The sequence below is a fragment of the Lepisosteus oculatus genome, chromosome 5 (assembly GCF_040954835.1).
Source record: "Lepisosteus oculatus isolate fLepOcu1 chromosome 5, fLepOcu1.hap2, whole genome shotgun sequence".
In the NCBI taxonomy this organism is placed as follows: Eukaryota; Metazoa; Chordata; class Actinopteri; order Semionotiformes; family Lepisosteidae; genus Lepisosteus; species Lepisosteus oculatus.
The window spans coordinates 57,350,649-57,363,903 of NC_090700.1; the positions used below are offsets into that span (position 1 = coordinate 57,350,649).

At 41.0% G+C, this 13,255-nt stretch overlaps 1 protein-coding gene across 5 annotated transcripts in view; it reads left to right on the forward strand.

Annotated features, from left to right (window-relative positions):
- The window catches only part of scaper (S-phase cyclin A-associated protein in the ER), a 129,269-nt gene that overhangs the window by 99,254 nt on the left and 16,760 nt on the right, over positions 1 to 13,255 (forward strand). For all 5 annotated transcript variants that reach the window (XM_015343606.2, XM_015343608.2, XM_015343609.2 and 2 more), the window contains 3 exons: positions 1,698 to 1,930; positions 5,307 to 5,462; positions 11,248 to 11,485. In XM_015343606.2, the coding sequence (XP_015199092.2) occupies positions 1,698 to 1,930; positions 5,307 to 5,462; positions 11,248 to 11,485 (627 nt within the window). The remainder of the gene's footprint in view (positions 1 to 1,697; positions 1,931 to 5,306; positions 5,463 to 11,247; positions 11,486 to 13,255) is intronic.

Here is a 13,255-nt window from a genome sequence, read left to right on the forward strand (position 1 = left end):
CTGGGGACCCCTGCTGTAAGCACAAACCACCTCTCGTCTGCGAGTTGTCTCATGTTTGTGCCTTTGGAAGCAGAGTATAGAATCTGCCCAGCTAGCCAGGTTATCTGAACAGAGTTACACAGTCTGAAGGTTTCCCTTACAATCTGGAAATACTTCAGAGACTTCTCACTTGCCAGCTTCTGGCATGCAACCAGAAATAATCTGTCACAGTGAGTTTTAACCACCAACTTATAGCCCAAAGCTAATGAATAATAAAAAAGCGTGCGTGTTGTTGTTTGTGTTACAGCGAGACAAGATTCCAACTAAGACTGATGGGCTAAGCAAGTGAACAAAAGGAGTTTTATTTGTGTGCTATACCTTAATTGGGCTTATTTTAAAATGCATGCTGTGGTTTAAATGATCCTGTTCCTTATTGTTCACTAATGGACACCAAAACTAGGTCAGGCCAAGGTAATATTTGAAGGCTTCATTGGTTTTGCTGACTTGTTCCATCAATGCTATTCAATTTTTGTTTTTTTGACAAGGAAGAGAATTGACTAGAATGGTGTCGAGCTTTGAGGATGATTATTTTAGAGCAAGTCCTTGTCATTGCTAATTGTGATAGTTGATTGTTTTCAGGTTTCTAGATGTTATTTTTTCTATAGTCATTCCTTCCCGGTCAAAATTGTCAGGGCTAGCAAGCAAACATGCATTAATGAGCAATTTTAGGGTCCAATGACCCAAATTTCAAGATTCAGTGAGCCATCATGATGAACCCCTTTTACATTTTAAATAAGATGTAGGACCTGAATATTATAAGCTGCTGACAGGTAGTTGTCACTAGTTTTAATCATAATGTCATCTCGATATTTCTAAGACCTTCATGCTCTCATTGTGTTTCCTGGGCATCAGAAAAATGATCCACTATGTGTTTGCAGTGTAATTGTGGTTTCTGAAATCAGGATTGCTAGGTGAAAATGTGCTTGAATGGTCTTAAATGTATCAAGGCAGGCTGTAATAGGAACAGTCAGGACCTTTCAGGATGGAGACAGACATGTGTATGATTAGGAACCTCTCCTAGACAGTTAAATAAATGTTAACAGCTTTATGTGAGTGATGCTTTTTTCTCCATCTCTTGATTTTTTTTAATTTGTGCAATTTTGGCTGTTTGCCTTTTTTTGCATATCATGGTATGAAATTACACTTCACATATTTCCTAGACTAACAGTATTTAAAAGGGAAAATTAGATACTGAATAAGCATGATGAATAGGTATGTGGTTATTGTTAGCAGTTACAATTAGATGAACAAATTTCTTGTAATAGTGCCCACTTCAGTCTGTGTGGTAGACAGGCAAATCCCTCAACTGAATTGCTTGGTGTGCATTTCCCACTGACAGAGCAGGACACCTCCTCGAGCTGTGGTGTTGCATCACAGCAGTTAATCCCATTTAAAGATCCGAAATAAATATACAAACACAGCAGGCAGTTTGGCAGTGCAACTGTGCATCCAAGCATCCCTACAAGGGTGAGAATGGAAATGCTTTGAAAAGCTGAAATCGCTCGTCGGTTTCTGAGAACAAGGAACAAGTTTGAGCGATGGCTATATAAAAAACTCAAACACCGGGATTTCTTTTTGTGTGCTGCACTGTCCAAGAAGTCCTGTGTGTTTGACTGGTTTTGTCGAAAATCTTTTTCTTCCTGATTTTCCACCTCCAGCACTACGTCCCCGATGAAGACCAGTCTATCTGTGGGCGGAGTGTGAATAAGCAGGTCTTTGAGGGGCTGACGACGGGACTGCTCCAGACCAATGCCACAGTCCTGGATTTTCTGCTCTCTTCCCCTCCTGAGGGTGGCACTCCTTCCAACACACCCCGGGTATCGCCACAGGAGACCAGAATCAAGCCCACCTGCGCTGAGGCCTTCAACAGTAGAGTACAGGATCTGATCAGGTACACCAAGCTCCGTGCTGCTAGCAGAACTGCTAGTGATGCCACCACCAGCCTTCAAGAAGGCTTGGAGCAGTCAGAGCGCTGTAAGAATAAGATGACAAAATCTGGAGGTGATTGATATTTGCTTATAAATTATACCTGCGTATATTTAACGAAGGCCGTGTCAGGCTCAAAACTTCGGGGTCCTCGGAGCAGTTCCCGCCTTGATCGCCACTCTCCATGTGGAATATGCATTTTCTTCTTGTGTTCATGTTCGGTTTCCCGGAGAGCTTTGGTTTCCTCCCACCTCCCAGAGACGGGTCTGATGAGCTATTTCGGATTGTTTGTCCCAGGGCTGGATCCCTGCTCCCCATTAGGAAAATAGCTGGGCGCTCCACCTCATTACTGTGTCCTGCCGGAGTGTCTGTAGTGCCCATCTGACACTTTTCATCAAGTGCTGGCTGCATAGATGGATAAGTATGTAAAATGATATGCAAAGACCTACTGGCGTAGCTCCCCTCACCAGGCATTTTGCAATAGTATCTAGCCCAGGTCTAAAGAATGGCATACATAGTTGTAATATTTTAGTATAATATTACAGATTTCCAGCTCCAATACAATATGTCAGTGCTGTATCACAAAGTAAAATAGTATAAGAGCTCAGTATCTGTCTGGAAGTTATTTATTTTGACTTTTCATTTCTGGCCATGAAGTTGACTAATATTGTACTACATGTGCATTATATTGTAAAGCATGCGACTTGAGTCTATTCGAATGTGCTTGTTAAGTTAAAGGTTTGGCAGGTTTGCTTCTTAGTACTTACATTTCAGCAACACTGTGTGATTGTATTTCAAAATGCTTACATATAATTGTGAGGAGCTAAATGTTTGTTTTTCCTTAGAAGGAGCTCTTGAGATTATTCATCTAAACCTTAAAACCAAACGAATTTTAATCTGGCTACTGGAAATAGTTGTTGCTGCGCATTATTATGTAGGCCAGTCAAACCCCAGCAACACTGTTTTCTATCAAATGCTTGAGGTAAAACAAAGTATTTTGCAAAACCATTCTAAAATACCTTTGTGTAAAGGAAAATGTTTTTAGGCAGATTTCTTTACTGGATAACCTTAAAAGTCATTTCATCCCATGTCATATTCCTTTTTTTTCTTTTTTTCACACTTCTTTTGGTTGTCTTCTCTTTATTAGACATGACACTGCATTTTTAAGAAAGACACTCTATTTTTTTTTAAATTCAAATAAAGGCCAAAAGAAAATATATCGTCTTTTAGGGTAACTCTACAAGGAATTAAGATATATTTTGCTTTGCTGGACTTCCACCCACATCAGTATTCAGTTGAACATTCCAAACACACAAAATAAAATGACAGGACTGAAGGTTGTTATCAGAATTAGATTTTTTAGAGATATCTTGTGGAGTCACACAGCCACTTCAGTCTTGTCTGCTTTTTTGTAACAAAAAGTTCTTGAGTTCTCATTTGGACCTTCAGCTATGGACCCCAAACACTGAAACTGAAGGGAGACAGGACTTATATTGCTCTTTTATGAGTGCTTCTCATTGTCAAACAGCCAACCAACAAGAAACACCTGTCAGCCAATTATCCCAGTAAATAAAGAGGATGAACACGATCAATTTGACCCAAGACGGTATTCGTAATAAAATGTTTGAGCTCTACTCATCATTCATTTTTTATGAGAAGTGATCATTCTGATTGGCGTCCCATCCAGGGTGTATCCTGTCTTGTCCCTGTTTCTTGCTGGGTTGGGCTGCGGCTCCCCTGTGACTCTGTATTACTTCAAGTGGTTAGAAAATGGATGGATGCTTATCTTTAGAATTCAGATTTAAAAAAAAAAGTTTTGATTTCAGTCCAAATACTATTGGAAAGCACAAAATCTGAATTCAGATATATTTCAACAAGTTTTTTTAAACTGACAAGAAGGACGGTTAAGGGAGAAAATGCAGCAATAAAATAAATTATAATAGAAGCGTAGAGAATTTATTTAACACCACTATTTTTCATGTATAAAAACTGGTATGATATGTGAATAGCTATAAAAACTAGCCAAGACACTTCAGGTGTTGAAACCCAGGCTGAAACCCAAGGAAAAAAGAGGATTTCTTAGCTTCTTTTGAGCTCTAATGAAGGAATACACGAAGATAAAGTCATAGTCTTTAGTTCAAGTGACAGGTGACCTATTGAGGTGAGGTATGGGGGGATTCTAGTTACCAGCATTTGAGAGCACCTCTTTCAGGTGACAGCAGGCAACAAAAAGAAAGAAAGAGAGGCAGAGCCAGGGAAGTCACGTTAAAATTGCAGAAGGGTGTTTTCGTCTGAAGTGAATAGGCGTTGACGTGGTGGGAGGTCTTGTGATTGATAGCTTTGTACCGTCATGGACATTCAACACTAGGTGAGGATAAGCCAGGAGTCGGACACACCTTGGGGCAGACATACCTGAGCTGGAGACAGAGGCCCGAGGGCTGGGGGCCGCGGCGCTGGGAGGTTGGAGGCCTGGCGACGGGGAAATGGCACAATCCCGAGGGATTTGTTACTGAGTAGGCGGAGAGTGACTGCTCCTCAAACCTGTCACATGCAGACAGATTAGCAATATTATAGTAATAAGACACAGCAGGAGGCTTTACCTTAGAGGTGAGGGATCAGATGTCATTTCTGGTGTTTTGGGTACAAATTACAGTGTAGCCCTTTGTGAGTGTCAGGGGCTGAGCAGAATGTTAGTGCTAATGTTCTGACTTGTAAACTGGAGTGTTTTTAGGCACAGAGGATTGCACTTTGGGTTTTTTTTTTCCAAAAATGTCTGGACATGTCTGCAGAAAGTTATCATTGAAGAAAATAAAACTGGCCAAGCACAAAGTCCTGTATTTCTCTAATAGTTTACCTGATGGGATGAGTTGTTCATCATAGGGTTAAGGGGCATTTAATCAGATTCTCACCACTGCAGAAACTTAAACTTCAGGACTGCAACAACTCTGTTCACCAGCCTCTCTGTGTTTTGGCTTGGCCCGTGCTCTCATTTTATGTGCACAGTCCACCTCTGTATACACCACGTGTAACCATAAATAATAAAATCCTGTAGTTTCCAGGCCATCAGATACCTCGAACTAATATAAAGTAAACACACCCCTGAAATATGTTATGCATCATGAAATGTTGGGAAGCTGGCTTTCCCAAGTAAGGAGACACGCATTTTATAACTTGTTGTGACAGCTCCCCTTGAATTTATGTACAGAGAAACACCAAATTCATGCTCTGCTATGGTTTTATTTAGTTATTTATTTTGAAGTGTGTCTAATGTTTCCAAGGAGTATTTTTATTCCATGTGAAAGTGGCGATCCTCTTTTCGTTCTCTTGTTCTTACCCCCCAGCTATGTGGTGAACATGGGCTTGATTGACAAGCTGTATGGCTGCTTCCTGTCTGTGCAAGGCCCAGTGGATGAGAACCTGAAGATGGCCGCCTTTCTCCAGTACGGTACCGCGCTGCTCCATGGGATGTGCAAGCTGTGCTTCGCTGTGACCAGCCGGTGAGCCGACCCGGAGAAACGGGCATTCCTTTCCCCAGATCCCAGGCCCGTTGCCATGTCCAGCTGTGACAACCAAACTGCTTCCTTACTGGTGTGGAACAAGGCTGAAACGGACCTGTCCAATCCGATCAGGGCTTATAGAGCAAGAAGGACGTTTGGTGTTGTATTGTCACCAGTAGGAAGACATGATTATGCAAGTGCATTTTTTGTTTCACAGTGTGAAAATCACAGAATCACAGAAAATCAAAGATATTCAGCTTTTAGCCCAAGTCCCTTATTGTTAATCAGTTATATAATTATATTTGGATATATGTGTGCATTTATAGCCCTCATAAAACTGGATTGCTTTTGGTCTGCTGAATACAGAGCCACTGTGAGTTGAATCCCATTTTGACTCTTTGACACTGCCCAGTCCAGTGCTTTCAGGACACCAAACCAGGCCAAACCAAAACCATACGATTTAAAAATAGCAAATTTCAGCATGTATGTAGAAAGCACACATCAAAGTGATAACTAATTGAAGTATGTTTAAAACATTTAATCTAAGGCTAAAGCCCAAAATCTGTGATTGTGATAAAAATATACACTTACAAACTCGTCACTGCTTTTTAAGAAATGAGAATCAGATTCATGTGATTGAACCTTGCCTTTGTCATTTGCGATCGAATGATATTTTACCTCTGTTAAATGACAACAGTGCCTTATAGCTACACCTGCTGAGGGCTGTATCAATGTGCAGCTCTTCGACACTCGCTGGAACATGGCTGTCACCGAATCTCTGTGAGAAAGAGATCGAGATCATGTTCTTACTTGCATGGGCTGGAGTTAATGAATGATTCATGCCCTCGAACTAAAGCAGGATTTAAAATGACTGTTGTTATATACTGCATAATCTGGATATGCACCTAGTTTGAATAAATCTATCATTTATGTCTCTCGGTTATCTTTTAGAGTATCATTCCATATATTCTTTGTGATGGAAGCAAAAACAATGCCAACAGAATGAGTTCTAAAGAGCTACACAGTAAAACTACAGACCTGTATGCAGAGTAATTTAGGCCTGGTCATAAGCTGCAGGTGGAATTGTGGTACGTTCTTTAAGAGTTCGTCTGTAACAGGACCTCTTTATTAGTTATTTATATATTAGGCAATGTTTTTACTTATGGTGTATGTAATTTAGGAAACACATTAAAAATAAAGTTTAGCCCGTGGCTGCTTATAGCAGCTTAAGTAGTTTTGTAGGTATTAAATATTGGAGCTGTTTCCCTCAATGAGGCTAGTGGCACATGCATTAAGCTGCATTGTGCAACAACCTTAAGAAACATTGAAGTTGAAAAGCCGACAGAGATTTAACATAAGGGTTTTTGTGTAGCAGGGCAAAGCTTTTTCATGATTTTCAGTATTCCATATGCTCTTACTCCTCTTTTTGTGGGAAAGACACTGGATCATTTTGCTTTTCTACTTGTCATTTCTTGTGTAGATTTCTTTCCAGTGTTTGTTTTGACAATCCATTGATTGCCTGGGTCTGCCGCACACAATCCTGATTAAACCCAGTGTGCAGCCTGATCATTTGAACACTATTCACTGAGACAAGGCATCATGCTCTGTTTAATACATACTGACCTCAGCAGAACGTTGAATGTTGAAAAAACTGCCCCTTCATAAAGTAAAAGGACTTCCGGGATCAATGCTGTGATGCAGTTACTGTTGTACCATGCCAGAGGAGATAAATTAGGGAGTCTTAAAGAGCTAATTGTCCTTTTCTTTTGAAGTTCTTACCATCTCTTGGACGTTTCACAGCTTGTTGTGGCTTATTTAGGGCAATTCAAACTTGTATAGACACAAGTGCTCTCTCCCTATTAGAAAGAAAGGAGGCCCTCTTATTTCAGGGTGACACAGATCTTTTTCCTGTTACTGATAAATTGTAGGCGCACTTGTGTTTAGATTAATGAAGTGATACAAAATTATCTTGGTAAGCATCTTGCTCACCTCTTACTTAGAACTAGCAAACTAAACTAAATTAACTAAATTTTTAATAACCATTGTTAATAACAATAACAATAACCATTGTTTCCTGAAAAGACAGCTTTTTTAAGACCTTCAGAAACATTAGGTGCTTTAGAGAGATTTGGCATGAACAAATGAAGAATGTAGTATCACATTAGAATAAAAAGCACTTCCTGCAAGTAGCATTTTTTTCTTTTTTCTTCCTGTAAATGTGGAACATGCAGGAAGACCTAGAAATGTAAATATAACTGCAGATTGACTACAATATTTTCAGTAACGTAAGAGGAAACTCTAGAGCCAGTCATTCTCCACCTGTCAACATAAGTACAGAGTAAGAAGCGATTAGAGTTTAGTTTGCAGGTCTGATTGGCAGCTTCTTGGAACTCAACTTAATTCAAGATTTTTAATTGTGCTGCAGGAATTTACTTTCAAATTCACTTTCTTAGTTTAAAGGTTCTCATTTATAATGAAAAGGTGAGGAGTTGCATGTCAAAAGCAGTATTCTATGGACCTTTTCCATGTAAGGTATCAGCTAACATAATTTCCCTTTAATAGTCAATTTTGTTGATGAAGGTGTACCATTTTTTCCCTTTAAGACTAATACGACTGCTAGGGTAAATAGGATCTACTTTATTTGCAAATGCAGAAGTAAATTTTAATCAGTTAAGCAATCTCTATAGATCTTTTGGAATGCATCAGGTTGTTCTGAACTCTGCATAGCATTTCTTAGACACACGTCAGTAGAAATCATGCAAGCATTATTTAGTAAACCTTGAATCAACACTTTCCACTGGGCAAAATTATTGGGATTGTCCTAAGTGTCACCATACAATTGGCCACTGGGATAGGGGGTTAGGTTCATCAGACAGAGCCTCCAGTCAGCACTATCTAACCAGTAAGGTGCTTTGCAGCTTTGTGTCCCAGACAGGTTGGTGTGTCAGAGGAGCATGTCTATGAGTCTTCACTCCTCCTGTACATTACAGACCGCCTAGTTAAATAATAAAACTACTGGTTATATAAAAATAATTCCAAAATCTGTAACTTACAGTAGGTTCACGTTTTCTGCACCTAATGAGTATAAATATTGTTAAGGATGTGAATGAGGGTGATTTGTAGCCTTTCTCCACATATCCTTGACGTCTATGTGCGTGACATACCGGGACCTTTGGAGAAAGCCTGTTACTTCCATCTAGTTTTTCTAGAACAGGCCATGTTAAACAAACACAAAGGCCATGTGGAAACTCGGCGATACATTCGTCTCCAGCTCTGTCTCTGATGGTGGCATCAAGTGCTGACTTCTGACCTCTTGGCTCCAAATGGAAGCTCTTGAGTGCCAGCTGACAGTGCCGACAGAGCTGTGTGCATGAAACACTGCGACTGGGGGTGGGGTGGGAGAGTGTCTCCAAGGTTGGAAAAAAGCCTTCTGGCTTTCCTTTCCTTTTCTTTTTTTGCTTTTTGTCATATTCTCTCTAGACAGCCAGCCAAGTTTATATGGATTAATGTACTGTACACTTCCAGAGACCTCAGCAAGTGATTTAGCAACACATGGCCGTAGGGAGACTGAGCACATGATTAAGGCCTTCTGCTTCAGGACTTGAGAATGTTGGCATACTGTACATGATGCTTTGCTGTGTTTAGCCTATAACAGCAACAGGCAAAATGTTCTGATATTACTGCTAGTAGTAGCATTTCTTACAACAGCTAAGCATCTGTTTTTGAGTGTGGGATAGCTTTTGATCTAAAATATTTGCAGGATTATTTAGCATTAAACACATTTTCCCATCTGGCCTTGTGTTTATTTGCAAATTCAGGTCAATTCTGTGTTTGTAATTTTTTTTAATGTGTTGCCGTACCTTACATTTAATATTTCCACTAATTTGTAGACAGAATCTAATTAAGAAGTTAGTTAAATCACTTGTTATTATGGACATTGAGGGACTCCTCTTCTCAAATTGCTCTGACGTTCGGGCAAAAACAAGTAGGCCTTTTCATGCTACAGTCAGTAGGTCTGAGGTATTTAGTAGTTCAGTGAAGCTCTAATAGTCCTTTGCCAAGACATAAGGACCTCTGAGCCAAGCTGGGAATAATCAGGAAGACCAGCTATTTCACACCCTGATAGGTATTAGTCTTTCTGCATTACGGCTGGGAAGCTTTAGTGTGTTTTGGCAGATATGTTTCACGCAGGCGTTGCCCAGATGGTGAGTAGGAGTAATCTGAATCTTATTAGTATAATTATGTTTTTGTCACCGATTTGGAAGACGCTTTCATGCCCTCTCTAGTTTGTTGCTTTTTGGTTTTCAAGACGTAGGAAGAGCTACAAACAGGAGGAGATCATTCAGCCCATCTAGCCTGTCTGTTTGGTAATTAGTAGCCAACCTGCAGGAGTCGGCCAGCTGTTTCTTGAGAGACGCCAAGGGGAACAGCTCCAGCACCTGTCACCTGAAAAGCTTGGCGTTCAGAAGCATTTGAAGCCTCCCACCCCTCAGATCTGTTCTGGTTTCTGACACTCAGGAATTTGTGCACTGCTTTAAATCCCTCAGTGATACGTCCAGCTTGGTGCGCTCAACATTGCGGCAGCTTGCCAGAAGCCTGTTTGTTTGCCAATGCATTAACATTAGAATTAGACAAAGTTGACTCTGGTCTGCTTCTGTAAGGTTTGGCGGGACAGGGGTTAGCAAAAAACATGGGTTTTAAACCCTGCAGTAAATTTGCAGGCTGCAGTAGAAACCCTGAGGAAGTTTTAGGGGAGAAATTTCACAGCTGAATTTGTGATGTCTTTCTCACTTGAACTTGGAGGATTGCTCAAGGTTTCCCAACATCACAGCAATTCTCAGTTTCTCAAGAACAATGATGATTTACAGTAGCCGTCCAGTACCATAGATACCTCTTTCATCCGTTCATCAGAAATGGTGGCCGATAGATGCTGAAGTTAGAGCAGTGTAGTAACTTATGTTCATGAAATCTTGGTTGGTCAGGCAGTAAGTCTGTCCCTGTGGTAAACCACTGAAAACTGAAATAAATACAATGAAGGGCTTTCTGGTTTCAGAAACAGACATGGTGCTACAGCACATGTGACTAAATGACCTGAAATATCTGAACACCACCACAGCATATCCACTCAGATTTGGAAACTATCTTTCAAGTGTTAATTTGTCAAAAAATGACTCCCCATCAGTCGTTAGGTCAAAACTCCAAACTGTCATGTTAAACAAAACTCAAATCCAAGAAACGTTCAAGCTAAGACTTTGGTCAGAACATGTAGCGTTTTCTAGTACTGGACTTTATTCAATAGAGTGAATTAAATGTTAGTTTTGTGTGACCTATTTGCTGAATGCGGGATTTCTGATTGTCCTCCAGTGACAGTCTGGTGACTAGACAAGCTCAGTGAATGCAGCAGTTTCAGAGAATGGAGAAGATACATGGGGCATGTCCAAGTGAATAGAAGTGTGTGGATAAATAATGACAATATAATATAATAATGTCAATATTTAAAATGCACTGTTTTACAGATGCATGTTTTTACAAAGATGCAATTTGTTTGAAGTCCAAATGCCAGTGTTTAGGCAGCAGGGCCACTGTCATGTCAACACCAAAGAGGCTCTGTTAGGGGTCCTTGCACAGAACACACAGTTCAGCACATGCACGTCTTTCTGGCCTTAAAAAGCACAGTAGCTCTTCTGAAATAAAGTAAATGCACAGCAGCATCAGTAGCACATGAATGATGCCTGACACTGTACAGTTGGCTGAGCTTTCTCATTTCACCCATTGCTTTTGTCAGTTCCCCCAGCATATTTGACAACAAACGGCAGGATCCAACTGGACTGGCTGCGCTGCTTCAGTCCACAGATTTGGTGGGGGTGCTGCACATGCTGTACTGCATCCTCCTACACGGGGCCACGCAGGACCCCAACACAGCCAGTCCCGTGGAGGGTTACCCCCAGAGTGTCATCCAGGTGGCCATCCAGAGCATTCGCTTCCTGAACAGCTTTGCTCTTCTGGACCTCTCAGCATTCCAGGTAAGACTCCCAGAAGCCTCTGCTCAGTCCCAGAATCCTTCTCTCTGGGGCTGTCGCGCTGTCGGCAGTCAACAGGCTTATTTCTGTTTTCAGGACCCTAACGATTGATACATTTTACATTTTTTGCTAAAGTTTAATGACCCCCCTGCAAAAGTCCGTTTTCAATCGGCAGACCGTGATATACCTTACTGTTTCATATCGTTAGATGTGAAATTTGTGGAAATCTGAGTGACAATGACTGATGTTTTTTCAGCAGAAAAAAAAAATCTGAAAATGTTTTCCAGAAATACATGATGCAAAAACTGTTGACCCAGTTTCATGACGAGTCGTTGTTTTGTGCCCGATTTTTTACATCTAAATGCAAACATTAAATTTGAAACCACCCTTTGTATTTTTAAAGAGCCATGCAAGAACATAACCTACAAACTTGACAGTCCAAACTATTGGTCCATCAAAAGGTCTTGTCAAGGGGGAAACCCTTTCAGTCTTATAAGCAGGGGTCCTCATATTTCTGTGCTTGGCCATTAGGCAATGCACAAATATCCTGACTCCAGTAGCTTGCAAAAGATTCAAAGAGCAGCTCAGTGGAGCTCCTCAGCTTCTCAATAGGAAGCAGCATTTCCTTCAGAAGAAAGGGAACCTTTTGTACATAAACTTGTGCGCCCTGTGACCTGGAGTAATCTGTTAAGGTTAGACAGAGCGCAAGGGGTCATAACATAGGTGGACATGTATAATTAGTATAGGAGACATAGCTTCTCAAGCATCCCCAATGAGAAAGGCCGGCAAGCTCTGTCTGCTACATCGGCAACCTTGTGGGAGGAAACAAGGGCATTATTCATTTTTTAATGTCATCATAATTATGCTGGAGCTGATCAGTTGCCACTGAGCTGCTCTTGGTGTATTTGAAACAGCTGCTGGTCAAAGCGTTTCAATAGGTACTTTTTATGTACATTTTAAATAATGCACTTTATGACCAAAGTTGTAATCACCTTGTGGTTCAAATTATCCTGTTCTGGAAGCTAATAGGTGCTTCAGAAGTAGGAGCTGAACTCTCTGGCTTGTTCAAACTGCCTGTGAAAATCATACTTTCCAACGGGCGTTTGAACTTCAGGACTGTATCGCATAAAAAAGACCCTGATCCAACAGCCAATAGCCTTTTGAGAAAGCCACCTGCTTGTTTTTACCCTTGTGTGCCTGTGTATTTTGTCATCACCTCTTTTGACAAGACCCGTAAACTAACCTGTAGACCCGTGTTCTACAGGTTAGTTCCAGTGCAATAATAGTGATGAACATGTGCCCTATCATTGACTTCGAGGCGCTAATGAAAGCCTTGTTTTGACATGAGCTCAGGAAATAACAGTCAAGTACTTAAATGCTTTTTAAGCACACATTCCCTGTAGGATGCAAAGCAAACCAAAAAGTCTGATGTGTCTTGTGTGTCTAGTAAGATGACAGCAAAGCTATGTTTTGTGGCTGGCTTTGTGAATCGGCGTCAGCGTGGGTTGTTTGAAGGATGCAGAGGTTTACAAGCGGACTGGCCTAAATTAGCCCAGTGCGCTTGGCAGGTCTGGAATGTAAACAGCAATGAGAGACTTGCTCTGGTGGACAGTTGGAGGCAGCTTCTCAGGTATTGTTGTTTGCGCGGCTGTTTAGATGCCCCCACTTGATTTGATTTGTTTCTCTCCTGACCTCCTGCTGCTCTGTCACATTGACATGTTTAATAAATACTGTCTGAGGGCCGCCGATCCTATCTCTTCGGCTGTGGGACCG